The sequence below is a fragment of the Neofelis nebulosa genome, chromosome 8 (genome assembly GCF_028018385.1).
Source record: "Neofelis nebulosa isolate mNeoNeb1 chromosome 8, mNeoNeb1.pri, whole genome shotgun sequence".
NCBI classification, from domain to species: domain Eukaryota; kingdom Metazoa; phylum Chordata; class Mammalia; order Carnivora; family Felidae; genus Neofelis; species Neofelis nebulosa.
The window spans coordinates 66,548,997-66,576,599 of NC_080789.1; the positions used below are offsets into that span (position 1 = coordinate 66,548,997).

The following is a 27,603-nucleotide window of genomic DNA, read 5'->3' on the forward strand; positions in this document are numbered from 1 at the left end:
GTGAGGGTTCCAGACCTGTTCTAAGAAGGAAGTCAAACCACTGGATAGACCTGGGAATCCATTTTTGGGATGCTTTGAAATCCTTTGGGATGTCCATAGTGCAGTACATTGGGGTAGTGAGAGTTGGGGAATAACTGGGGGATACCCCTTTGCTACTGCTTGGTGCACAGAGTGGTGTCTTTGGGCAGGCAGTCATAGTACTAAGAATGCTTCCAGTTCTGAAGGGTGTGGAATTAGGAGGGTCAAAGTCCATCTCTCTACTTTCTAACCTGGTACCTGGAGGGATAGAGTTTCCTGCTGGTCACTGAGGAAAGATAGGATCCAGTGGCCTTCCTTCCTCTACAGGTTTTTCATTCTAATTGGGTTTCCTGGCCCTGATTGCTGGGGTTGGGTAAGAAATGACCCTGAATTCCTGAGCAAAGGGAAGAGGAGGTTAAGTCTGAGGAAATCCAAAGCTTATGATAGGGAGCAAGGCCACTGAAGGCAGTGGCTGGAGGTCTGGAAGTGACGAACTTGTGTCAGGACTGATGACCATCATGGCTTGAAGGTGAGTGTCTGCTTATGTGTGTCACTTTGGCCATCAGCTACAGAAGAGAGGATCTGGGCTCTAGTTTAGGAACAAATCTGGTTTCCGAACTGAACATCGTGGAGTAGAGAGGATGACACTCAAGCCAGAACTTTGGCTCTCTAGGCCCAGAGCCAACCAGTGCTACCTATGCACGCTTCCTCCCACCACCCTTACTCCTAACCAGGCACGTTGAAAGCTGTCTCTGAAGAGGTCTGGACAGTCAGTCTGGGCCTGGCAGGAGGTTTGAGAATGAACTTGTCCACCTGGCACCCTGCCCCCACCATGCCCCCCCAACATCCACCCCTTCGTCACACACATTGTTGAGAGTCCTCCTAGAACAGAATTGAGTACAAGACCTTTTCAGGGTTGGAGGACTTAGCTTGGGGCTCTGAACCACAGGGATTTAGATGTTAGCTTCTTTCTGCATTCTTAATGTAGAAAGAGCGGTGCTTTCTTGGCTTTAGGTGATAAGAGATGGAGAATCTCAGTTTTTGCCTATGCCTTAGGGAAAACATACTGATGGGATGAAAAGCCATGGGGGGAGTGGGGAGCAGTACTGCTTCAGTTTTGGATGAGCGAGTGCATAACCATACCTAAAAAGAAAACATTTTATCATCCAGGGTATGCATACTCTTGAAAATACGGCATTAGCTTTTGAATCCAGATTTACATATGCTGACTCACAGGCTTTTTATTTATTAACAGTCTTAAAAACAAACATATTAAAAATATTTAAAAAGCAGTGCCCTGCTTACTATCTGGCACATAACAGGCATTCAGCTTTGATGAGTGAATAAACATAACTGTCCATAACCAAACTGGGCCGCCTGGTGGGCCTCGCATGAGTTCAGGGGGCTGTGGTAGAGTTTCTAGTACTCACTGACAGAGACCCTTTGAAGGGTGGAGGCCTTTCCGGGACTGGCCCTCTGATTTCAAAGTTGTGCCTCCAGTCAGGGTTGTGCCAGCTCCTCTACCTTTCCCAGAACCATCTCACCTTTCTCGGTTCTCCTAACTTCACCCAAGGAGAGAGCTTCTTCCTCTCTGTTCCCTTCTGGGTCCAGGTGGGCTTGTGCTGCCCTCTGTGGGTGATCTTGTTGCCTTAGTTTTGCCCTAGTCTCACTCCTGCCCCCCACCCCCACTCCATCCTCACTTCCCCTTTCCATTCAGAGTCCTGGACCTGGACCGGGCAGCAGCCCTCCATTTTCATGAAACCATTCCAGTCAGCCCATGCGGCAGTGCAGTATGGGCTCTCACCGCTTTGCTCCAAAACCTTCAGTGGATTCCCACTGCCTTAGTCTGACATTGAATCTCTCCACAACCAGCTCTTGCTTTCCTCCCCAGCTACCTCTTTCTACTCTTCTGCTTGAATCCATTACTTTAGCCAAACTGGTATACTCATTTTTCCCAAATATCCGGCCTATGCCTTTATCCCCTTTCTCACTTGTTTAAAAATACCACTTTTCTTTAAGATCTACAAAGCTGCCCATGACCTCTGTAATCCCAAGGATTCCTTTTTCCACCCTTGCTGGCTCCTTTAGTTCTATTAGCATAATTCATTCAACATCTCTCACACCTTCCCTTATATTGTTATATATCCTGTTCATTCATTTAATATTTAATTTGGAAATTTATTTTTGTAACCAAAGTAATCTTCATTGCAAAACATCCAAACAATACATAAATGTACAGAGCAACATGTGAAACCTGTTTGCCTCTGTTTTTCTCAATGTAACCACCCTCAGCTATTTGGTGTGCCTCCTTCTGGTAGTTTCTTTTCTAAATATATGTAGCTCCACACATTCGGGGAAGGGCTAAAACATAAATGGACTCATATCACATTTATTATTTTTGCTTATTTTATTATTTTTAATGTTTTATTCATTTTTGAGAGCATGAGCAGGGGAGGGGCAGAGAGAGAGGGAGACACAGAATCCCAAGCAGGCTCCAGGCTCTGAGCTGTCAGCACAAAGCCCAACGTGAGGCTCGAACTCACGGACTGTGAGATCCTGACCTGAGCTGAAGTCAGACACTTAACCGACTGAGCCACCCTCTTGCTTTTTTTAACATAAGGGTATATACATTTGTCTTGAAGTTTTTCCAAATTAGCATAGATATTTTTAATTGTATTAAAAGTATTGCATAGCATAATATTTATTCAAAATAAAACACATTTGTCTAGAATCTGTTATATGGGGGGTACTGTACAGCTAGTACCTGGGGGACTCCCGACATGATCACAACCTTGTCCTTGCCATCAGTGAGACGGCTCTTGAGAGAAAGGGAGAAGTGAGGCACACATAAATAATTGCAAGACAACAGAAAATAACATCCCTGAGTGTATGCTGGAAGTTCAGAAATAAGTAACTTCTAGCTAAGGGAATCAGGACTTTACAGAGGAAGTGATATTTGAACTTGGTTTGGAGGAAGCTTGACAGGTGAAGGAAGAGCATGAGCCAGGGCACAGAGATGGAAACACATGATGAAGGTTGATCTGATGCCAGACCACAGTCCATGAGCAGGAAGGGGATTTGGTTCAATTCATAGGTGTTTAATGAGCATCTATGTGTCAAACACCATACGAGGCGAGGCAATAGAACACAGAAATGAGAAAGATGAGGTTGCAGTCTTTAAAAGGCTTTTAGTTTAGTGGAATAAAAGCCAAGTTTGGAAAGGCAGATTAGGACCAGATAGTGAAAGCTTTCAACTGGCATGTCATGGAGTCTGAATTTGATTCATGGGGCAATGTGAGGCTGTAGGCTCCGTGACAAGCTGAGCAGACCGCAGCAGTGCACAGAATGGGCTAAAGTAGGGCTGGGGATGGGCTGGGGATGAGGGGCTTAGAATGTTCTTCCTTTCTTTTTTTTAAAAACAAGACAAATTTCACTTCTACCTCAATTGAAAGGTATCTGGTGGTAGGCAGTCCAGGTGTGGTGGCTTTACAGTTATCAGGGCTGAGACTTCTTTTTGCTTCACCAGCCTCACACATAGCTTCCTCCTCATGGTCACCTCATGCTCTAATGTGGCTGCTAGAGTGTAATTCATCTCAGCTACATTCCAGACCGCAGAAAAAAGGAAGGGGGAAGGAGCCGGGGCGTTGGGGGGGGGGGGAGGAAGAGGAGCACACAATGACACACTTCTTAGCTAATTCCCACTAAGGGCCTTGCTGGAAGTCCAGGATAATATTTCCAACACTTCTGTTATGACTTACTGGCCAGAACTTAGTCACATGGCCTTATCCAGCTTTAAGGAAGACTTGGAAATGTAGTTTTGTGGATTTTTTTTTTTTTCATTTGAGGTATAATCTGCATGCAGTGCAAGGCACAAATCTTCTATAGTTTGAGAAGTTCTGACAAATGTACACACCATATAACCCACATCCCTATCAAGATATAGAGCTTTCCATCATCCCTAGGAATTCCTTCCTGAGGGGGGTCTTTTCTTAAAAAAAAAAATGTTTTTGATGTTTATTTATTTTAAAAGAGCGAGCATGAGCAGGGGAGGGGTAGAGTGAGAGAGAGGTAAAGAGAAAGAATCCCAAGCGGGTTCTGTGCTGCCAGTGCAAAGCCTGATGCGGGGCTCGAACTCATGAACTGTGAGATCATGACATGAGCCAAAATCAAGAGTTGGGTGCTTAATGGACTGAGACACCCAGGCACCCCTGAGGGGGCTTTTTCTTTTTAAACAACCCCAAAGAGAGAGAGAGAGCTAATGAGAGCTTAAATAGGGTAGTAGCCTTGGGAATGGAAAGAAGGCATGGAGAGGCAGTAGAAGGAGAGTCCAAAGGAGAATCATTAGGTGTGGGAGATGAGAATCTAGAAGAATGCTAATAGCAGAGCCACTAACAGAAACAAGATTGGGAGAGAAGCCTGGGTTGTTACCGATGGGATGGAAGGAGAAAAAGGAATGAGTACAGTATTGGGTGTGTTGATCTGAGGTGCTGGTCAAACATGTAGGTGGAGATACCAAGTAGGCAGTTGTATCTAGAGTCTGTGAGGGCATTCAGAGCTCAACTGCATCAAATACCAGAGAGATGCTAAAGAGGACAATGGAAAGACGCCTGGATGGCTCAGTTGGTTAATCATCCACACTTTTGATTTTGGCTCAGGTCATGATCTCAACGTGAGATTGAGCCCCACGTCGGGCTCTGTGCTAACAGCCCAGAGCCTGCTTGGGATTCTCTCTCTCCCTCTTTCCTTCTCTCCCCATCCCGTACTCTTGCTCACTCTCTCTCAAACATTGAAGAAGACAAGGCACCAAGAAATGACCCAAGAATTTGGTGATTTTGAGCTCACTGATAACTTTTTGAGGGAGCAGAATTCAGATGCCAAGGCCTGAGTGGGCAGTGAGGGTTTGAATCATGCAGAAGGGGACTGATTGCATTGCCCGAAATAATTTAAAACCCCTCTTAAAAACTGAAGTCCCTTGGGGTGCCTGACTGGCTGATATTGGGGTTGAGTTCAACCCCCACATTGGGCAAGATAAATAAAAATAAAAACTGAGGTCTTTGCATAAACAAAAGGGAGCTGCCCTTTTGACAAACCTGTTGATGAAGGGAGGAAGGCGATGTTGGTGTCAGGAGATCAGGGATTCACCCTATCCTTACAGGAAAATATCTCCTGACTCTGAAATTAACTTGCCAAAGGACAGGGAGATGGGACAGCTAGCTACCTGTCTCCTTTTGGATATATGACCTCCAGAAATTAAAGCTGAAGGGTTGGAGGTGGGAGAGGGATGCCATCTCTAACAACTGCTGGGGAGATGGGGGGCAGCCAGACACTGCCAGGACAGGTGTGAAGAGACCTATCTTAAGAGTAAAGAGCAGAGAACAAACACGCTGGACTCAGGCAATAATGGGTTTGAATCTTGTCTCTGTCGCCACCTAGCTAGAAGACCTTGGGCAAGTTACTTAACCTGAGCACCCAGCTCCTCGTCTGTAAAATGGAAACAATTATGCCTACCTTTCAGGGTGGTTTTGAGAATTACAGACAAGTGACTGGCACACAATAGGTCATCGTAAGTGGGTGCTATTCAGTGATCCAGCCCCTCACTAAGGGACAGAACGGAAACGGAGGGGTCAAAATCCGCAACCTCACGATCTTAGAGGGTAGGGAGGGCTCCCAGCGGCCTCCTCCCTCCAGGAGGTGGGGACAAGGTGGAGGAAGGGCTACTGGAGGAGGAGCTGGCGCGTTGCTACCCGCCCCGTCCCGTCCAGTCCAGCCTGGGCGCCGAGGGAACCCGCTGTCCTAGCCGCCGCCACCCGAACAGCCTGTCCTGGTGCCCCGTGCCCTGCCCCGCGTCCAGTCATGACCCTGCGCCCCTCCCTACTCCCGCTCCGTCTGCTGCTGCTGCTGCTCAGTGGGGCGGTGTGCTGGGCTGTGGCTGGGTTCGAAACCGAAAGTCCCGTCCGGACCCTCCAAGTGGAGACCCTGGTGAGGAGAGAGTGTCCTGGGGCTGCGGGAGCTGGGCCTGGGGAGGGAATGAAAGGGTCTAAACAAACCTGGGAGCGGGTAGGCGAGCAAGTGTGGGAACTGAGTTGGGGGGTGGGTACCGGGTCTAGGGACAGGCACGGACCTTTGGAGGATCCTGCGTGACTCCTGTAGCCCGATCATAGGTGGAGCCCCCTGAGCCTTGCGCGGAGCCCGCTGCCTTTGGAGACACGCTGCACATACACTACACGGTGAGGGATCTGGGGGGCCGGGGCGGGGCCTGGGAGGGGGCGGCGCCCTGCTGGAACACGTCAGCGTTGGCTAGGACACGTGGCAAGCGGTTCGGGAGTAAGTTGGGGCTCTGGGGTCGTCGAGCACGTGGCGGGGGGAGGGGCGCTCTTCTTCCCGGCCCATTTCCCCTCCCAGCTCTTCCGCCAGTTCCGCCCCGGTGTGGGGAAGAGTAGGGTGGGGAGATCTCCGAGAAGTGCCAGCCCTTCGGGGCTTCCTGTTGCTTTCTGCCCTGAGGGGAATGCTGGGCTGCAGCTGCCAGGGGGTTGCCGCCCGGCCGCCGCCGCCGCTGCCCAGGGGCGCAGGTGTGTGTGGTGTGCGCCTGCTGAGAGAGAGGTACTAGGTGTGCGCTCTTGCTGCTGTCTCCCCCCAGGGCAGCTTGGTAGATGGACGCATTATTGACACTTCCCTGACCAGAGATCCTCTGGTTATAGAACTTGGCCAAAAGCAGGTGATCCCAGGTATGTGACCTGCGCCTCCCATTTTACGTCTCCTAACTTAAGCTTTCCTTAGCCTCTTCAATCTCTAAGTTACCTTGGAAGTGCCCCCACGACTCTCCCAGTCACATCCTCAGGTTCAAACCCCACTTCTAACACTGCTTTTTGCCTCACACCCCACTGGCAACCCGGCAGTTGAGAAATGGGGAGCTCAGTTGAGGGTCAAAGGGAGCCTTGGGATTTGGGGAATGTAGGTAGCTTCCTGTTCAGTTGTGTCTTCTTCCTCAAGGTCTGGAGCAGAGCCTTCTAGACATGTGTGTGGGGTGAGTATCTGGGCAGGGGCGGGCTTGGGTACCCCCTTAGCATGGGTGGAGGTTTACTTTGCTATCCTTGCTCCTGGAGGGGGCAGAAGAATGTGGATAAAGGCTTTGCACTGGGCAGGTCCAGGTCATTGGGACCCCTAAGGGCATCCAAAGCCACTTTGCCTATCTGGCTGTGGGTTTTGTTGGAGGAGTTGAGGCATGTGGGGGACCTTTCCTGGTCAACCTACTGAGGGCTCAGTGGGAAAGTTCATGTTTTGGGGTGAATATCCAGAGAGTTTTGCTGGTGGGGCTTCAGATGGATTGAGGCCACTGGCCCACCTGGTCCCACCTCTAGCTGTGATTCACATTCCTTCCATCAGAGAGAAGCGAAGGGCAATCATTCCTTCTCACTTGGCCTATGGAAAAAGGGGATTTCCACCGTCCATCCCAGGTAATCTGACTAGGCCTCTCTCTCAGGTAATCCAAATACCCAGTCCCTCAGAGCTACAAGGAGCTGTACACTTTGTCTGGAGCTTGAGAAGGTCTAAACCCAGGTTGCTGAAAAGGACAGGGGCGGCCAGGGACTCCTGCAGGGCCACTGTTTTCCTCTTCAGGTCACCAACAGGGACTAGAGACATATAACCTGTTAGGCCACCTGGCTTGCCCTCTAGCAGACAGCAACTTTATAGGGAGGAGACACCTGCTTGAACCACTTGGGTCTGTTGCCTGTGCTACCTCTTTCAGAACTCTAGACCTTTCTCCTGCCGCTTCTCCACAACTCCAACCTGTGTCGTTTGTGCAACTGGCATGGCTTCTCACCACACCTCTACCCTTCCTTTCAGCCTCCATCAGGAAAGAGACAGTAAAAATAATCACAGTCAAGTAACCCCTCCTTTCAGCCTCCATCAGGAAAGAGACAGTAAAAATTATCACAGTCAAGTAATTCAACACAAAGCAAAACAAAAAACAACTTGTAAAAGGCAAGCCTACCCTATAACTTCAAAAGCCATCACAGGTCACTGCTGATATCTATACCTGAAGATCTGAGGCTGGACAGATTTCCTAAGATGCAGATCTCTTGCTTTGGGTTATAACAAATGCTCTATTGGCTAAAAGGTTTTGTCCTTCAGAGTATTAGTATAAAAGTTCTTATCCTAGTTACAACTGAGAGGGAAAACCGGAAAGAGGGTCATGGACTAAAGAGAAACTCTTTTACCCGAAGCTCTTTAATCTCCCCATTTCCAGTGTTTGTATTTCTCCCCTAACTCACCCCTGTTCATTCCCTGGCTCCTTACTTCTTAAGCTACCTCCTTCCTCTCCAGCTCTTATGTTGAAACATCTATGTTTTCTTAGTAACAGTCACATCAGTGTGCTCATTAGTTGGTGCAATTTTAAAACATCTAGGTTAAATTCAATTAATTTCAGGCCTGCAAAGATTCTGTCGATGTGGCTGTTTGGAAATGGAGTCATTAGTATAGAGGTTCTCTCGCTTATAAATGGAGAACACCCTGTGGGAAGTTTCCCCGTGCTATCAAAAACCTGTCCCTGAACGCAAGCCACACTTGTAGATTTGGGGCGAACATAACTACCAATAGACTCTGTTTATAACTTTTCTCTACTTTTGTCTAGAGGAACTCAACACATTTAAATCTTGCCAGCTTCATAGTTGTTGCTCTGGTGTGGCCTGCCCTTCCCCTGCTTTCATTTAGATTCTGAGCCCTGGATAAAATGCAGAGATTCTAACCCTCACCTCCTCTCTGCCTCCAGCGGATGCAGTGCTGCAGTTTGATGTGGAGCTGATTGCACTGATCCGAGCCAACTACTGGCAAAAGCTGGTGAAGGGCATTTTGCCTCTGGTAGGCATGGCCATGGTGCCAGCCCTCCTGGGCCTCATTGGGTATCACCTATACAAAAAGGCCACCAGACCTAAAGTCTCCAAAAAGAAGCTCAAGGAAGAGAAACGAAACAAGAGCAAAAAGAAATAATAAATAATTTTTAAAAATTTCTTTGTATTCTTCACCTGATACTTTCTGGGGCTACTTCTGTAAGTGGGAATGAGGAAAAGGGATGGGGAAAAAGGCATTCTGAGTTGGATCTTGCCTGACGGGGTGTTTGGAGGCTTTGGATCACCTCTGCCTCTGCCTCTTCCTCCCGTCCTAACTTCCTGCCAAGGACCTGCTCTTGAGTCTTCCCATAGGATCTGTACCTCCCGAAGGTATGGGTGTTGGCCCCCACAGTGCCCAGACTTCCAAGAAGCAATGCTTCCTGGAGCAATGAGCCTCTGATATTTGCCTAGCTATTAGCTCCACTCTGTGGGGCCACTGTATTCCTAGTGTCTTCCAGTTAGACTGCTCTGTTCAATATGGGGAAAATATAAAGAGCTCACAAACCCCGTGGAAAATTTTAATAGCAAAGTCCTTGGGTCTCTCAAACAATCATTTGGGATTTGAAAAGAGATTTACTCCTTGTATCACAGGATATGGGAGATCACGTGGGCTGCCTCAATGATGTTGTAAGTGGTTGGAGGTTGCTTGTCACCTGGCTGGGTGGTCGGTGTGGACAACGGCTGGGGTAAGTTGCTTCGATGGTTGACGATAAAGAGTGGGTTGAGCTGGCTCAGCACTTCATCACTCACCGAGATGCCATCCAAGTACTGCTTCAGCATCTCTCGCAACTTGCCGTTGATTTCTAACAACTGGGTGCGTCTCTGCTGGAGGCTCAGTTGTTCCAGTTTCACTTTGTTGTACCTTTTCCAGAAATTCTCCATCCCTGTATAGTTCACGATCACCTGGGAGTTGAGTTAAAGGGACAAGGTATGTGGTGGGGCCCATTAGCAAATGTAGCCCAGTGGCCCATCATCTCCAACCTTGGGTGATGGCCTCTGGGGCCCTAGGAACTTTACCTTTGAGAGCTCCTCAGTAAGCTCCTCTCGGTAAATTTCTTCTATCTCCGCCTGCTCCTTGGGAGTCAATACTGACGAATAGAAAGGTAGCACTTTTTCTTCCTCTGTTTCAAATTTCCTACATATTTCAGCAAGTTTCAGGATCTTTTCACCCTATCAGAAGCAGGAAGAGACCCTTTATTAGGAAAGGGGGTGGGGAGGGGAAATAGTAGAGTTGGTTCCCCTGCTTGAACCCAGGGAAGTATTCATCCAAATGTGACATGAGAGTAATAAATACATCTAACAGGCTCTTCACTAGGTGCCAAGCACTATTCCAAGTATTTATATACTTGGAATATATATACACACACACATATATATATATATATATATATGTGTGTGTGTGTGTGTATACATAAATGTGTATATATATGTGTGTGTGTGTGTGTATATATATATACATATATATATATACACACATATATATATATATATATACACACATATATATATATATATATATATGTATATATATATATATACACATATATATGTATTTTTTTTTTTTTTGAGAGAGAGAGAGCAAGCAGTGCAGGGCCAGAGGGAGAGGGAAAGAAAGAATCTTAATCAGGTTCCATGCCCAGCATGAGCCCAATGTGGGGCTCCATCTCCTGACCGTGAGATCATGACGTGAGCCGAAATTAAGAGTCGGACGCTTAACTAACTGAGCCACCCAGGCACCCCTTAATTCATTTAACTTAAAATGTGAGGGGGGGCACCTGGGTGGCTCAGTTGGTTAAGTTTCTGACTTCGGGTCCGGTCATGACCTCGTGGTTCATGGGTTTGAGCCCCACATTGGACTGTCAGCACAGAACCTGCTTTGGACCCCCTGTTCTCCACCCTCCTCTGCCCCTCCCCTGCTTGTGCTCTCTCTCTGTCTCTGTCAAAATAAATAAATAAGCTTTAAAAATAAAATAAGGTAAAATAAAATGTGAGAGGGGAGGAAACATGGAATAAAAAAGGTACTCAGGCAGGAAGCAGGAGAAAGCCCTCTACCTTTCTCAAACCTGTTTCACTTCGCAGGAGCCAAGTTTCTTGGTTTTGTTTTGACTGACCTTTCCCCTTCGTTACCTTATCAACAATCTTTCTCAGGGCCTTGAGGGTGGCATTACTTTCCAAAGTAAGTTTGACCAAGTTTTCCTGTGATATTTCCCGGGCGTGACTCCTTTGGGCCTTAAGTTTTCGCAGTTGTGCAAGGACCAGCTCCTTGTCCTTACGAATGTACTGGTTCCGGTCTTCATTCTCATGGCTGTGCACCATGATCTTGCCTCTTAAAATAATTATGGAGTCCTGGAGGAACAGAATAGATTAGAGTAAACTCTTGCCTGGCTGAAGGTCTTCAATGAGACAGGCAAAAGGACCATCTGGGGACTGAAATCCAGGGATATCATCTTTCCCCAGCCAGGGGTCCAGTAGAAATTGGGGGATGAATAGGGGATAACGGAGCAGTGAAAGCAGTGAGTATTTCCAGTTGGCTGCACTAACCTGTAATTTCTGTATTTTTTTCATCTGTGCTTCAATCTCTTTGGAGCTTCTTTCATCTTTCACCTTCAGAGTCTCAAAGGCAATCTTTTGATCCTCTGTGGCATCAGTATAATTCTTGAGTGCATCCTGGAACCTTCTCCACAGATCTTCTACTGTATTCTCCAGGTGCAGTCTTAGAAAATGCTTCTCTTCTAAATTCTAGGAAGTGGTGCCAAAATAGCCAGTGCTTGGAATTACCCTATTAGTGCCCTTTTACTGCCTCCAGCAACCTCATCCTCTTCAACTGTTTGTAACATAGTAGGGTGCAGAGGTCGCCAATGAAAATGCCTACAAAGACCAGGCAGATGTTATAAATATGTGCTGTATGCTAGATGAGGCCTGCGGTGAACCAGAGAGGAAATGCTCCACGGGGCGTTGGGAGTAGTGGCCTATCTGCTCGGCTTCACATGAATGTCCCCATTTGGAAACGTGGCCCAGTGTTACCAGATCTTTTCTCAAGGCAAGCTAAATTTAGGATTTTTATGTGAAACCTTTCAATTTTTAAATGTAGGAAGCTTATTTTGAAATTTACAAGGGGCACCTGGGTGGCTAAGTCAGTTGAGTGTCCGACTTCAGCTCATGTCATGATCTCGTGGCTTGTGGGTCCAAGCCCCGCATCGGGCTCTGTGCTGATAGCACAGAGCCTGGGGCCTGCTTTGGATTTTGTGTCTCCCTCTCTCTCTGCCCCTCCCTGACTCTCTCTCTCTCTCTCTCTCTCTCTCTCTCAAACATTAAAAAACTTTTTTTTTAATTTACAAAACATTGTGGGGCAAAATAAAAACAAAGAACCCCATGCCCAAACCCAGGTCTGCAGGATAGCTAACTTTGTAGCCTCCAGGATGGTGGAAAGCACTTTGGGGCCAAGGGCAGAACTGGATTCTCCTCCTGGCTGTACCACAAAGCAGCAGCATAACTTTGGTGGGTCATTTTACTTCTTTGGGCCTCAGTTTCTTTCACAGATCACCCCTGTGATTTGTCTCTTGACTGTGTTGATTAGGGGTCTCTACGAGCTCCAGTGGCCTTGAGCATTTTTTCTCCCTTCTCTCCCAGCTCTTGCCCAGCTGCTCTCCCTCCATACCTTGTTTTTGAGATCATCCCACATGCTCTGGAACTCCAGCTTACTTTCATACTCAGAATCTATATAGTTCTGCTCCATGGCCATGAAGACATCTTGTAGGTAGTCAATCTCTTTTTCATGCTGGTCAATAATTGTCTTCCTGTGGGAGATAAGACACTGTCCCTGCACTGAGGGATAAAGCATATGGACCAATAATGACAACTCAAAGCAGTATGTGATAAAACTGTACAAATAGTATAAATTCCTAGGTAAACAGAGAGAGGGTGGGCCCTATTCTTTTTAGGATCAGAAAGAATGAATAAGATTGTTTTGATTTTTGAGCAGGCAGTCCATTTATATGATACAACAAGTGAAAAAGTACAAAAGATTTCAGTGAGAAGTCTCCATCCCATCCCTGATCCCTACCAGATGGGTTGGATTTTGACAGCTGAAAGTAGGTGGTGAGGGTGTTACAGATAGGGACCTGGCATGGCTGTAGGGAAGCTAAATCCACAAGCTTAAACACGTGTTAGTTTAGAAGGAACTTAGGAGACGGGCACCTAGGTGGCTCAGTCGGCTAACTGTCTGACTCTTGATCTCAGCTCAGGTCTTGATCTCAGGGTTGTGAGTTCAAGCCCCACGCTGGGCTCCGCACTGGGGGTGAAACCTACTTAAAAAAAAAAAAGAAAAGAAAAAGAAGGGACTCAGGATCTCTGCTGGGGTCATATCATAAGCAAGGTGGGATGCTCCATGGTGCTGGCTTATAGATAGCTCCTTGACACAGGCTCTGCATACTCTCCTGGACTCAATCCCTCAGTCCTCTTAGGCCCCCATACCTTTCTGTCTCAAACTCTTTGGTTAGGGCCTCCAGCTCCATGTTGTAACTTTCCTCTAGGAGGTTGAGCCGGCTTCTCTGCAGGGCTAAAAGCTGATCGATGCTGTGCAGGTGGCTGCGCAGGGCATGGGCGTACTGCTCCTCGGCTTCTGACAGGTCCGTGGCTAAAGACTGGGTAGGAAACAGGGAGTTACCATTTTGGCTGAATAGCATCCGTGTGAGAAAATAAAAATGTATTCAGCTGGTCAGCTGGATGGCACGAACGGCATTTTCCCCTAGCTCCTGATGCCAGCTCTTTGGTGCCAAGGGTGCTGTTCTCCCACTCATGAATAGAAAGTAAGAGTGACATCCGGGAACCCCAGGTAGCCTGCCAGTGTATCCTAGGGACAACAGACATTTACAGTGAGGCTCCAAGATGTGAGGCAGAAGAGAAACAAGTAGAACCAAGGGTATCTTGTCATACAACATAGCAAAGCAGCTACGGAAGACCAATAGGGTCACGTCAAAGGGATTCAGGAGCCCGACAGAAGTGGCTCCCCATGGCAGAGGACGTCTTCTAAAGATCCGCACAGCAATATCTCCTATCCTACAATCTGCAATGTGACCTTGCCACTCCTCCAGCAGGAGGTATTATCTTCTTCCATCTCCTTGAATTTGGGCAGACACCGTCACTACTTGGACCATGAGAACATGGTGGAAATGACACTGTGCCAGTTCCAGGCATAGCCCTTACATGGCCTGGTAGCTTCTGCTTCCTGCCCCTTGGAATGCTTGTTCTTGGGACACTCCCTCCAGGGACCCGGCCATCACGTTGTGAGAAGGGCAGTGCCCTGGAAGGGGCCACGTTAAGGCATTCTGGTCAGCAGTTCAGCTGAGCTCCCAGCTGACTCTCTGAATCAACCGCCAGCCACCTTAGACATCCAGCCCAGTCCAGCCTTCAGAAGATTGTAGCCCCAACCAACATCTGACTGAAAACTGTAGGGGAGATACCGAGCAGGAACCACCTGGGTGAACGAAGTCAACGGATCGTGAGAAATAATAAAAGAAATTGTTCTAAGTCACTGATTTAGGAGTGGTTTGTTATGTAGTAATAGATAGCTGGAACACTTCCACCGGCGAGAAAGGGGACAGTGTGAGCATCAAAAAGGATAAAAACTATGATGAACTGAAAAGATATCAATTATCTTTGATTATGAATTCATAAGCATACTTAAAAAAATGGTTACTTTGGACGATACCAGACAACCCATTCCTTTTTTAATTGTTTTAATGGCGTTTAAAGGGCAGAGAAAGAATTAAGCATTTATGCTACCTTTATTATATAAGCTGTACCTCTTGGTCACTGAATGGTAAATGACAGAGGTATCTCTTTATAGAAATATTCAAGCTAATAAATGAAAAAGGAATGACATTATTAGAAAATCAGCATTTTGTAACCCCCAGTGAATTAAGAGAGAAACAACAAATGCTAACTTCACAAAAAGAGGGGCACCTGGGTGGCTCAGTCCATCGAGCACCCGACTCTTGATTTTGGCTCAGGTCACGGTTCGTGAGATCGAGCCCTGCGTTGGGCTCTGCGCTGACAATGCAAGTCTGTTTGGGATTCTCTCTCTCTGCCCCTCCGCTCACATGCGCATGCGCTCTCTCTCTCTCTCAAATAACCATTTTTTAAAAATCACAAGAAGAGATTACCAGATGCATGTGCTTCCTGGATGGAAGAATACAACACCTCTAAACTAGATCTAATTACAAGATACAGGAAATACAGAAAACAAAGTAACATTTTACACTATAATACAGAATACTATGCAGTTGTTTTAAGAAAAAAGAGAGAGAGAGAGAAGCTCTTTATGGACTAATGTGGAATAGTCCCTGGGATATATTGCTCAGTGAAAAAGGGGCAAAACAGGATGTAGGACTATCATTTGTACAAAAAAAATGTTTACTCATGGGGTGCCTGGGTGGCTCATTTGGTAAGCATCTGACTTCAGCTCGGGTCACGATCTCGTGGTTCGTGAGTTTGAGCCCCACACTGGGCTCCGTGCTGACAGCTCAGAGCCTGGAGCCTGCTTCAGATTCTGTGTCTCCCTCTCTCTCTGCCCCTCCCTCCCTCTCTCTCTCTGTCAAAAATAAACATAAAAAAAAAAAAGTTTACTCATGAAATTAAAATGATTAAGGCACTAGGTGGCTGGAAGTCACTGGTGGTAGAGGACTTTTCTTTCACTTTATTTTTTGAATTTTCAATAATGAGTGAAATGCCGATTCGAAAAAGTAAAACAAATTACAATTAAAGTGAATGAAACACGAAAAGGATTTAGTAAGTGTCCACATGATCCAGGCACCTTGAGCCATGCATTGTAAGCTGCCACAGCCTCTATGCAAAGCTGGTTCTTACCTTGTATGTTTGGGATGAGAAAGGGTCTTATGGAATAGGTGCTGATAATGGAGTCCTCTTCACTCACTCAACAGATAATTACTGAACCTGTCATGTACCGGCACCGTGCTGGAGGCCAAGGATTCAGGGATGAAAAGACATGCATATTGCCCCCAAAGGAGCTCGCAGTCGTGTAGTAGGAAAGGTGTTATATAAACAGAAAATTACAGTGTAACGTGGAAATTGCTATGAGGTCGATGATGCACCTGTGACAGTGGGATATAAAAGGCTGAGTGCCTGTGTCTAAGAGCACAGGGGGAGGCTTCACAGGACACATGTCATTTGTATCACTCATGAAGGAGGAGTGAGAGTTTGCCAGGAAGACTGAAGAGATGGGGAAAAGAGAATTCCAAATAGAGGGAACAGCATGTGCAAAATCACAGGTAAGAAACAAGGAAAGGTACAGGCAGAGGCCAGAACACGTAGGGCTTTGATGTTTTTTTCCCTGGAGTTTGGATTTTTTTCTGTGGAAGAAAGAAGCCACTAAAATTTAAGCAGTGGAGTACCAGGATCGGATTTGTGTTTCAAAAAGATAATCCCGGGGCACCTGGGCAGCTCAGTTGGTTGAGCGTCAGACTTTGGCTCAGGTTATGATCTTGCAGTTTGTGAGTTCAATCCCCACATCAGGTTCACTGCTGTCAGCGCAGAGCCCGCTTCAGATCCTCTGTCCCCCTATCTCTGCCCGTCCCTCGCTTGTGCTCTCTTTCTCAAAAATAAATGGACATTAAAGAATAAATAAATAAAAAGATAATCCTGGTAGTTGTGTAGACAGTCACCTGGAGGTGGCTGGGCATGAAAGGCTGGAAGATAGGGGCCTAGTGCAACAGTCCATATGAGAGAAAGTGCCCGGTCTGAGCTGCAGCAGAACAGGGGAGAAGGAGAGCAGGATATGGCTTTGAAAAGTACTTCAGCAGAAGATTTATACAAAACTTAGTGAAAGAAGTCAGGGATGGAGGCAAACCCTAGGACGATTCCCGGATTTCTCTGTTGAGTGGTTTAGTGAATGGCAGGGACCACCTGAATAGAGAGTAAGGAAGACCAGACTCTGGAAAAATTGCTCTGGGCCTGCCCAGGGAAGGGGGAACTCCTTAGTTCAGTTGTGAGGACAATGCAACAGCCAGGAACGGATAGCTAGGAATCTTGAATAGAAGGATGTGGAATTCATGAAAGGAATCCGGACTGGTGTTACAGACCAGGAAGTCACTGACATAAAAGCGGTATTTAAAACCAGGGTATTGGGGCGCCTGGGTGGCGCAGTCGGTTAAGCGTCCGACTTCAGCCAGGTCACGATCTCACGGTCCGTGAGTTCGAACCCCGCGTCAGGCTCTGGGCTGATGGCTCGGAGCCTGGAGCCTGTTTCCGATTCTGTGTCTCCCTCTCTCTCTGCCCCTCCCCCGTTCATGCTCTGTCTCTCTCTGTCCCAAAAATAAATAAAAAATGTTGAAAAAAAAAAAAAATTAAAACCAGGGTATTGTGTACGACTGTCTAGACCCTAGATACCCGGTTAAAGGGTGAGATGGCCAGACTCAGAAACCTGGGAGATGCTCAAGTTCAGGAGATGGAGAGAGGAAGATAAAGTCACCAAGGGGACTGGATGTATATATCCCAGAAGCAGGAGAGAAACCATGAGAGAATGGTGTCATGGAAACCAAAGGGGAGTTTCAAGAAGGAAGGCATGACCGGGGCGCCTGGGTGGCTCAGTCGGTTAAGCGGCCGACTTCGGCTCAGGTCATGATCTCGCACTCCGTGAGTTCGAGCCCCGCGTCGGGCTCTGTGCCGACAGCTCAGAGCCTGGAGCCTGTTTCAGATTCTGTGTCTCCCTCTCTGACCCTCCCCCGTTCATGCTCTGTCTCTCTCTGTCTCAAAAAAATAAATAAATGTTAAAAAAAAAATTGTTATAAAAAAAAAAAAAAGAAGGAAGGCATGACCAAGAGTATCAGCGCCACAGAGAAGTCAGGTTAGGTGATGACGAAATGATGAACAGTGGCCATGATTTGGGCCTGGTAGTCTTTACAAGAGCAGCTTCCTAGGGAAGGATGGAAATCAGATGTGGGATGCCGGATAAATGAGAAGTGAAGTGGAGATAGCAGGTGAGGATCACTAACATTTGCACATTTAACATGTGTAGGTTCGGTTATTCAGGAATGACCCTGAAGGTGCGTAATATTAGCAATATGTGATTTACCTAAGTCAAGGACTGTAATCGTTTGCTACAAAGCTGGAAGCTAATTGGTGGAAGGGGGAGCCTGGCCACTGCTCAGCATCCCTAAATGAACCCTGCTGGTTCTCCTCTCAGCAGGTATTTGATAACTCCCAGTAAGTGTCGGAAGAAGTCACGTAAAAAGCCATAAGGTGGGGGCGCCTGGGTGGCTCAGTCAGTTAAGTGTCCGACTTTGGTTCAGGTCATGATCTCGCGGTTCATGGGTTTGAGCCCTGCATGGGCTCTCTGCTGTCAGCACAGAGCCTGCTTCAGATCTTCTGTCCCCCTCTCTCTTCCCCTCCCCACCCTCAAAAATAAATAAACATTTAAAAGAAGGCCATAAGGTATAACTGGTGGGGTGAGGAATTCTAATGTATAATGGTTTTTATAAATCTGGAGACTCCTAATATGTATCGCTTGAAGCTTGCCCAGGCCTACCAATTTTTTTTTCCCCCAAGAGTTAGGCTGTGAAGGAGAGATGTGTGTTTGCAAGAGGGGGCATGCCAGGTTGACAATGTATATTTTGCTCTTATGTGGGATTTCTGTTGTTGTTTTCAGATAGAAAAGTCTAAGTAAGAGTCAGTAAACAGAGGTTAAAAATAGGATAAAAGAAGGGATATAGCAAAATCCCTTAGAAAAAAGGATGGTATGTGGGGCGCCTGGGTGGCTCAGTCGGTTAAATGTCTGACTCTTGATTTTGGCTGAGGTCATGATCTCATGGTTTGTGGGTTCGAGCCCCCTGTGGGGCTCTCTGCTGACAGCATGGAGCCTGCTTGGGACTCTCTCTCCCTCTCCCTCTGCCCCTACCCCACTCGCTCAATGCAGATGTTGTCTTTCTCTCTCTCAAAAATAAAGAAATAAAATTAAAAAGAACAAAGATGATATGGACTCAACTCAAGAATCGTCCAAGAGCATAAGGATGGTTGAGTTGCTTAGAGATCCAGAACTACTCTTACCCGCGGGGATCTCAACCTCATCCAAGGCCACTGACCTAGGATCAAAGAGGCCCAACAGAATTTGGTTAAATGAGTGGGAATCAAGAAACTCATGCTCTGGTTCCAGCTCTCTCACTGACTAGCTGTGTCACCTTGGGCAAGTCAGTTCCCTTCTCTGGAATTGAGTCTTCTCACATTGAAATGAAGACACGGGGCTAAGTTTAAGTCACTGGGTGATGTCTGCTGTGCCTTACAACTCTAATATTGTATAGTGCTGGTTTTAGGCGGTAGATAACCAAGGAAAATGGCTATGCTGAGGGGGTGGGGAGAGGGATGACAGCCCAGTATTCTGTTTTTCATTTCAGTGAAAACTGGTATTACCAATAGCCGGCTTCATCACGGCCTGCATCTTGTAAGGGCTTTAAGACTGATAAATAAATGGGGGGGCCTGGGTGACTCAGTCGGTTAAGCAACTGATTCTGGATATCAGCTCAAGTCACGATCTCACAAGAATCATGGTTGGTGAGATGGGGTTCTGGGCGGGGCTCTGCACTGACAGTGAGGAGTCGGCTTGGGATTCTCTCTCCCCCTCTCTCTCCAAATAAATAAAAATTTAAAAAACTGTTAAAATAAAAGATAGACAAATGAATTCAGTAGGCCCATTGTATTAAGAGGTCAGGGCAGCCAGGTTCAAGTGTTTCCTTGGGAAGAGTGCCTACCTTGATGACACTGTCCTTGCAGTCCACCACTCGTTCAAACGTTTGGCTGAGGATCTCAATGTCCTTATGCAGCTCTCTGGTCTTGACTTCCCTAAGGACAGTTCTCCACTGTGTGTTAATCTTGTAAAGGTTCAGAGCACTGTTGTGCTCCTCCTTGGCCAGCTTGTCCTGTGTGAAGGAATAAATACACCCCCAGGAGGTCAGGGCCTAAAGCCCTGTTACAGTAAAATGAACAAGATTACTTTTTAATTAATTAATTAATTAATTAAAAAGGGGCGCCTGGGTGACTCAGTCGGTTAAGCATCTGACTCTTAATTTCAGCTCAGGTCATGATCTCATGGTTCATGGGTTGGATCCCTGAATAGGGATCATGGTGGAGCTCGGAACCTGCTTGGGATTCTCTGTCTCCCTCTTGCTCTCTCTGCCCCTCCCCCACTCCACCTCCCCCCCCTCCCCAAATAAATAAACTTTGAAAAAACAAACAAGATCACAGTTTGTCAACCGACACCTTACCTTTTGTCTTTTTCTAAGGGACCAAATTTCCTGATGACTAACACTCAGGGAATTCCCATTCTCGTTTTGGGGATAGTCTGAAGTAAGACAGGAACAGCCTGATGGCACTTTAGGGAGGGCAAGGGTGAATTTCCTTCAAGTGAAGACATCAAAGCAGGATGTTGTTTGTAATGACATATCTCCGGGGAGTATATCAGAATTTCAGACAAGCTCGGACAGCTAATAGCACCTACTGTCCTGGTCTGGGGCTCAGTTGTGACATTAACCTCCTTACCATTTGACCCCTCCGTACTTCACAAAGAACTGGTTCCTTCCCCGACAATGTTGCCAGAAATCTAAGTATATTTGGGTCTCAAGGTTTCCGGAGGAGAGGAAGCCAGCATGAAAATGAGGCTGCCGCAACGAGAGGACCAAGGCAACAGGGCTGGTGTAGGGAGTGGGTGGGGTTGGGCAGAGAGTAATGCGTGAAGCCATCACCTTCAAGAACTGGCTCAGGAGCCTCTCTTTCTTCTTGGCCATCTCCTCCTCTGCCAGCAACTTCTGCTGAAACAGAAGCAACTGTTCCTCATCCGACAGGGGCATCTTGGCCTTTTTCCCTTTCTTAGACATAGCTGGGCGGGGGACGGTGTCTAAGCAACGATCCTCGGTCTGCTTTGGAGAGCTTTATAGGAGGTAGGAGGAAAGTACCCCAGGACAGGGCCTTCTGAACTACCCCTGCATGGTAGCGGGGACCTTAGATCTCAGTCTTTCCGCAAGAGAGAGAGCGCCTGGGATCTCGGTGAGGCTGGGATCTGGAGCAAAAAGACGCATATCCGTTTCCTAGCAACGGGGCTGTCACTAAGATGGCGTTGTGAAAGGCTAGGAGTAGGGACCCTGGCTTGGAGCGCCGTCTGCTGGCTGGAGGACCGCGGTCAGTTTTTGAGAGATGGTTGTTTTACTTCTCAAAAGCCGTAGCCTCCTCACCGAACGTTTTTAAGCCTTTTAAAACCTTGGCGGGGGGGGGGGGGGGGGGTGTTTTTCATAGAGTGGCCATATTTTAGCATACAGATAATAACACATTTTGGAGAGAATGTGGAGAGACCCTTGCACATTGCTGGTAGGGATGTAAAACAGTGCAGCCGCGTTGGAAAACGGTTTGGCAATTTCTTAAAATGTTAAACATAAATTTACTGTGTGATCCAGCAATTTCACTCTTACCTATCAATCTAAGAGAAGTGGGAATGTATCCACACAAAGACTTGCACAGAAATGTTCTTAGCAGCAATACTCATAATAACCCAATTGGAAATAACCCAAATGTCCACTGACATGTGAATGATAGACAAAATATGCTCTTTTCATACAATGGAACACTATTCAACAATAAAAATAAACAAATTACGGATGCATACTACCATGTGGATGAACTACAAAAACATGCTCAGTGAAAGGGGCCAGACATAAGAGACTACATATTGTAAGTTTCCAATTATATGAAATATCCAGAAAAGGCAAAGCTAGAACATCAGAAAGTAGACTACAAATTGCTTGGAGGAGGGAGAGGGGAGATTAATATTAAATCTGCATAAGAGATCATATTGGGTTGATGAAAATGTTCCGAAATTGACTTATGTTGGGGGTGGCTGGGTGGCTCAGTCGGTTGAGTGCCCAACTCTTGGTTTTAGCTCAGGTCATGATCCCAGGATTGCAGGATCAAGACCCATGATGGGCTCTGTGCTGACTGTGGAGCCTGCTTGAGTGCTCTCTCTTGCCCCACTCACCACCCCGCCCTTCCCCCTTTCCCCTGTGCTCTCTCTCCTTCTCTCTAAAATTAAAAAAAAAACCCTAATTTTTAAAAAATTAAATAAAATTGATTTATGTTGGACAACTTGATAAATTTGGTTTAAAAAAATCATTGAATTGCTGGGGTGCCTGGGTGGCTCAGTTGGTTAAATGTCTGACTTCTGCTCAGGTCATGATCTCATGGTTTAGGAGTTCGAAACCCCAGGTCGGGCTCTGTGCTGACAGCTCAGAGCCTCAAGCCTGCTTCCGATTCTGTATCTCCATCTCTCTCTTCCCCTCCCCCACTTGTGCTCTGTTTCTCTCAAAAATAAATAAACATTAAAAAAATTTTTTTAATCATTGAATTGTATACTTGAATGGGGTGAATTATTTAATATGCAAAATGTGCCTCAATAAAGTTGTTTCAAACGTGAGATATAATGCTTTTATTAGAATTCTCCAGAGAAACAGAATCAATAGGGTGTGTGTGTGTGTGTGTGTGTGTATACATCCATCTGATGTTTCAGTCTGAGTCCAAAGGCCAGAAAAGACCTGTGTTCTAGTTCAGCAGTCAAGCAGGAGGAGTTCCATCTAGCTCAGCCATTTTTTTTCTATTCAGGCCTTCAACTGTTTGGATGAGACCCACCCCCAGTAGAGAGGGCAATCTCCTTTCTTTACACAGTCTACTGATTCAAATGTTAATCTCATCCGGAAATACATACCTTCACAGACATACCCAGAATAATGTTTGACCAAATGTCTGGATATCTTGTGGCTCAGTCAAGTTTGCATATAAAATTAAGCATCACAAGTCTACCTATTCTCTATTCACATGTCCTTAAACCATATTTAATCTCCAAGTAAAGATAATAACAAGATATAATACTTAAATACAATGATATAAGGTCAATACATCTTATGTTACATGATAAGGCGATAGGAAAGAAAACAAAGATATTTTATTCATTTGTATTTTTAAATATTTTTTCTTTTTTTTTTAAGTTTATTTATTTTGAGTGAGACAGAGAGAGTGTGAGTGGGGAAGGGGCAGAGAGAGAGGGGAGAGAGAGAATCCCAAGCAGGCTCTGCACACGGTCAGTGTGAAAGCCCAAGCCCAATGCAAGGCTCAAACTCACAAAACCGCAAGATCATGACCTGAGCCAAAACCAAGAATCAGATGCTCAACCAACTGAGTCACCAGGTGCTCCGTATTCTTAAATATTAAAAAAAAATTTTTTTAATCTTTATTTATTTTTGAGGGACAGAGAGACAGCGTGTGAGCGGGGGGCGGGGGGGGGGGGTGGAACAGAGAGAGAGGGAGACACAGAATCTGAAGCAGGCTCCAGGCTCTGAGCTGTCAGCGCAGAGCCCAATGCGGGGCTCGAACCCACAAACCACGAGTTCATGACCTGAGCTGAAGTAGGAGGCTTAACTGACTGAGCCATGGCGCCCCATTTTAAAATATTTTTTTAATGCTTATTTATTTATTTATTTTGAGAGAGTGAGAGCACACCCACACAAGCTGGGGAGGGGCAGAGAGAGAGAGGGAGAGAGAGAGCATCCCAAGCAGACTCAATACTGTCAGTCTGGCCTGATGCATGTGGCGGCATGGGGGAGGCAAGGGCTGGATCCCACCACTGTGAGATCATGACCCCAGCCAGCCAAAATTAAGAGTTGGAGGCTTAACTGACTGAGCCACCCAGGTGCCCCCAAAGATTTTATTTTTATTTATTTTATTAAAAATTTTTTTTAATGTTTATTTATTTTTGAGACAGAGACAGAGCATGAACGGGGGAGGGTCAGAGAGAGAGGGAGACACAGAATCTGAAACAGGCTCCTGGCTCTGAGCAGTCAGCACAGAACCCGACGCGGGGCTTGAACTCACGGACCGCGAGATCATGACCTGAGCCGAAGTCGGCCGCCTAACCGACTGAGCCACCCAGGCGCCCCAAGATTTTATTTTTATACACACACGTATTCATAGCAAAACAAGGAGAAACTGTTATGACAATTAACAGTTCTGTAATTACAGAAATTGCATTTCTGTAACTGGTCATGTGGTTGTAGGTGTCAATTTACAGCTATCTTCTTCCACTATCCATTCTGTATTCTGTTCGCCTTCAGCAGGCCCCTCCACTGGTCATTGTTTTCAAACTCTCATTCCTGAAAGGTCTGGGCCATTGGTAGTCCCGCCCGAATTGGGCTGTTATGGTTTTCCACTGACCCAATCGTGGGGCATAGTAATACTAAGAGACACTCTGAGGGATCTCCTGTATCCCAGACATTCTTTTCCTTACCTCCATTGTGGAGCGGTAGTTCAATTTCCCCCTTGGTAGTCAGGATCAGTCCCAGCCAGCACAGTGACTCCCTTCTTTGCTTTTTGATTCAGACGGACAGGAGTCCTAAGTGGCTGGATGACAGTCTCAACTTCCGGTTCAATGGAATCATTATTGTGTCACCTGGTGGAAGTATTCCTCCTTTGGAGCTAAGACCTCTGGGCCAGCAGCACATAAGGTTGCAGCAACAAAGGCAAAAATATTGTTAGTGGATAATAGTGATTGGTGCCACTCCCATTTCCACCCCTTGATTCCTGGACCTGTGAATCCTGGCTGCTGGAGAAATAGCACCATGTATTGGGTGCTGATTCAGAGCACTTACAGCCTTCTGGAGAATGTCGCCCCAGCTCTGCAAGGTATTGCCACGTAGCTGGGACTGTAACTGAGTCTTCTGTCAAACCAGCTGCTTCAGGATGGTAGGGGACATGGGAAGACCAGTGAATTCCACGAGCATACCCATCGCCACGCTTCATTTGCTATGAAGCAACTTCCCTGATCAGACGCAATGCTGTGGTGGGAATACCATGACAGTGGATAAGGCAGTCTGTAGGTCTATGAATGATAGTTTTGGTAAGAAACATTGCATGCAGAGAAGGCAAATCTGTATCCAGAGTAAATATTCCAGTAAGAACAGAACACTGCCCCCTCCATGACGGAAGTGGTCCAGTGTAATCAACCCATTCAGCCAAGGGAATGATACTATCTCAGAGGCCCAGTGCTGGTCTTTGCTGCTGGCAGATTGAGCACTAGGAGACTGCCATAGCCAGGTTGGCCTTAGTGCGTGAAAGTCCATGTTGCCGAGCCTATGCATAACTTCCATCCTTGCCACCGTGTTCATGAGCCCACTTTGTTCATGAGCCTATTGGGTGATGACAGGAGTGGGTGGGAAAAAACGCTTACTGGTATCCACAGTAGGCATCATCCTATCCACTTAATTACTAAAATCTTCTTCTGCTGAGGTTGCCCTTGGTAATCATTCACATGAGACACAATATCTTCATGGGGTTTTTTGTTTTTGTGTTTTTCGGGTTTTTGTTTTGTTTTGTTTTGTTTTGGGTTTTTTTTTTTTTGCCCATTTAGAGAAGTCTATCTACATACCTTCTCAAATTTCCTTGTCACCAATTTTCCAGTTGTGTGTCTTCCAAGTCCCTGACGATCCAGCTAAACCTTGGCCATAGCCTGTGTATCAGTGTCTAATCACACATTTGGCCATTTCTCCTTCCAGGCAAAGTGAACAACCAGGTACACTGCTCAAAGTTCTGCCCACTGGGGGGACTTCCCTTCACCATTGTCCTTCAGGGATGGCCCTGAAAGTGGCTGTTCTACTGTAGCTGTTCACTTTTGGGTGGTGCCTGCATATGTGCAGAATCATCTAGAAACCAGGCCTGAGTTTTTTCTGCCTCTGTCAAGTGATCAGAGGGAACTGCATTTGAGGGAAGAGAAAAGGTAGTGGGGAACCATGGCATTTGGGCCACTTCTTCACGTGACTCACTTATGACACCAGGGCCTGTTTGGACCCAGTCTCGTCTATTCCAGTTTCACGTGCTGATGGAATGCTGTTTTGCTTGCCCAACATCATGGCTTGGTAGGTCAGACAACACCTGGTTCATGATGGACAGCTCAGGTCGCAAAGTAACTTGGTCCTTTGTTAAGCGCTCAGTCCCTACAGAGGCCCAGCAGCAAGCCAAGAGCTGTTTTGAAAAAGAAGAGTAGTTATCTGTGGAGGATGGCAAGGCTTTGCTCCAAAATCCTGAGGGCCTGTGCCGCAGTTCACCTAGAGGGGTCTGACAAAGTCTTTGAACAGCATCCTTGCCTGACACTGCCACTTCAAGCACCTGAAATCTACTAGATCACGTGACACAAGTGGCAGAGCGGCTTGCACGGCAGGCTGGCTGGGGCACAGCCCTCTCCTGTTCTGGGCCCCATTCAAAATCAGCAGCTTTTCAGGTCACTTGGTAAATGGGCCAGAATAATACAACCAAATGGGGAATATGTTGCCTCCAAAATTCAAAGAGGCCCAGGAAGATGTTGTGCCTCTTTTTAATTATAGAAGGGGCCAGATGCAATAAGCTACCCTTCACCTCAAAGGGCTAGCTCAACATGCCCTGCACCATTAGACCCCCAGAAATCTCACTGAGCTAGCAGGACCGTGAACTTTGGTCGGATGCATTTACCACCCTCTGACATACCAATGTCTCACCATTAAGTCTACAGTAATTGCTACTTCTTGCTCACTAGAACCAATCTGCATAATGTCCCCAATGTAAAAGACAAGCGTGTGCTATCTTGCGGAAGGGACAGTAGTTAAGCAGAACCTCATGCACTTGTTACCAGTGTTAAGGGAAGGCTCCAGCTACACGGAGGATAGCAAAGATCGTCATAGTGCAGTCAACTGGCAGAAATCCAAACACTTCTGCCCACTGCATCTGGGTGTCAGAGTCAACCAGGAAGACACAATGCAGTCAAGCACTGGATGAAACAACGCTTTATTTGCACAGAGAAGAGATAGAACAAGATCAGCTTCATTCAGCTTTATGGGGCATTGGTCCCCCATGGCCAGCAGGTGCCTCCTGGCAGCCAATGCAGGGCAATTGACCGACGTGCACCCCTCTGGTGCACAGTAGAAGGACATCTCCCCCTCACCCATGGAGCCTGAAATAGCCAGGGGCATGCCTGAGAGCTATCGATGCTCACACTTAAGCAGACCAAAGGAGTACACACTGAGCATGAAACATGCAAAGATATTTTCACACAAGGTGACAAGCCCAGTACAGGCTGTGTGGGCTCTTTATCTCTTAGTAAGAAATGTCCCAGGGGTGCCTGGGTGGCTCAGTCAGTTAAGCATCCAACTCTCTCTCTTTTTTCAACGTTTCTTTATTTTTGAGGAAGAAAGAGCAAGAGGGAGAAGGGCAGAGAGAGGGGGACAGAGGATCTGAAGCAGGCTCTGCACTGACAGCAGAGAGCCTGATGCGGGGCTCGAACTCATGAACCATAAGATCATGACTTGAGCCAAAGTTGGACGCTCAACCGGCTGAGCCACCCAGGTGCCCCAAACATCCAACTGTTGATTTCAGCTCAGGTTATGATCTCACAGTTCATGAGTTCGAGCCCCACGTGGGGCTCCTCTGCCTCCCTCTCTCTCTGCCCCTCCCCTGCTCACTCTCTATTTCTCTTTCTCTCAAAATAAATAAACAAACATTTAAAAAAAAGAAAGAGATTCTGGCCCAAGATCCATTCTTATGTGGCCAAACAGGGTTGGAAGGACCGCTGGCATGAGATTGTCTTTTCCAACAAAAGGTGATCAAGATTCTGTGAAGTAAATTATGA

General features: G+C 46.7%; 2 protein-coding genes across 2 annotated transcripts; one reads left to right on the forward strand and one right to left on the reverse strand.

Annotated features, from left to right (window-relative positions):
- Nucleotides 1-4,837: 4,837 nt before the first annotated feature.
- Nucleotides 4,838-9,026, forward strand: FKBP11 (FKBP prolyl isomerase 11). The gene is made up of 6 exons (XM_058742934.1): nt 4,838-5,997; nt 6,180-6,245; nt 6,656-6,743; nt 7,009-7,042; nt 7,402-7,472; nt 8,789-9,026. The coding sequence occupies exons 1-6, from the start codon at nt 5,872-5,874 to the stop codon at nt 9,004-9,006; spliced, it is 603 nt and encodes a 200-aa protein (XP_058598917.1). The 5' UTR covers nt 4,838-5,871; the 3' UTR covers nt 9,007-9,026.
- A 384-nt stretch (nt 9,027-9,410) lies between these two features.
- On the reverse strand, nt 9,411-20,998 carry CCDC65 (coiled-coil domain containing 65). The gene is made up of 8 exons (XM_058742933.1): nt 20,657-20,998; nt 19,667-19,834; nt 13,380-13,549; nt 12,565-12,703; nt 11,448-11,645; nt 11,034-11,252; nt 9,924-10,076; nt 9,411-9,809 (listed from the first exon to the last, which is right to left on the reverse strand). The coding sequence occupies exons 1-8, from the start codon at nt 20,786-20,788 to the stop codon at nt 9,492-9,494; spliced, it is 1,497 nt and encodes a 498-aa protein (XP_058598916.1). The 5' UTR covers nt 20,789-20,998; the 3' UTR covers nt 9,411-9,491.
- Nucleotides 20,999-27,603: the final 6,605 nt, after the last annotated feature.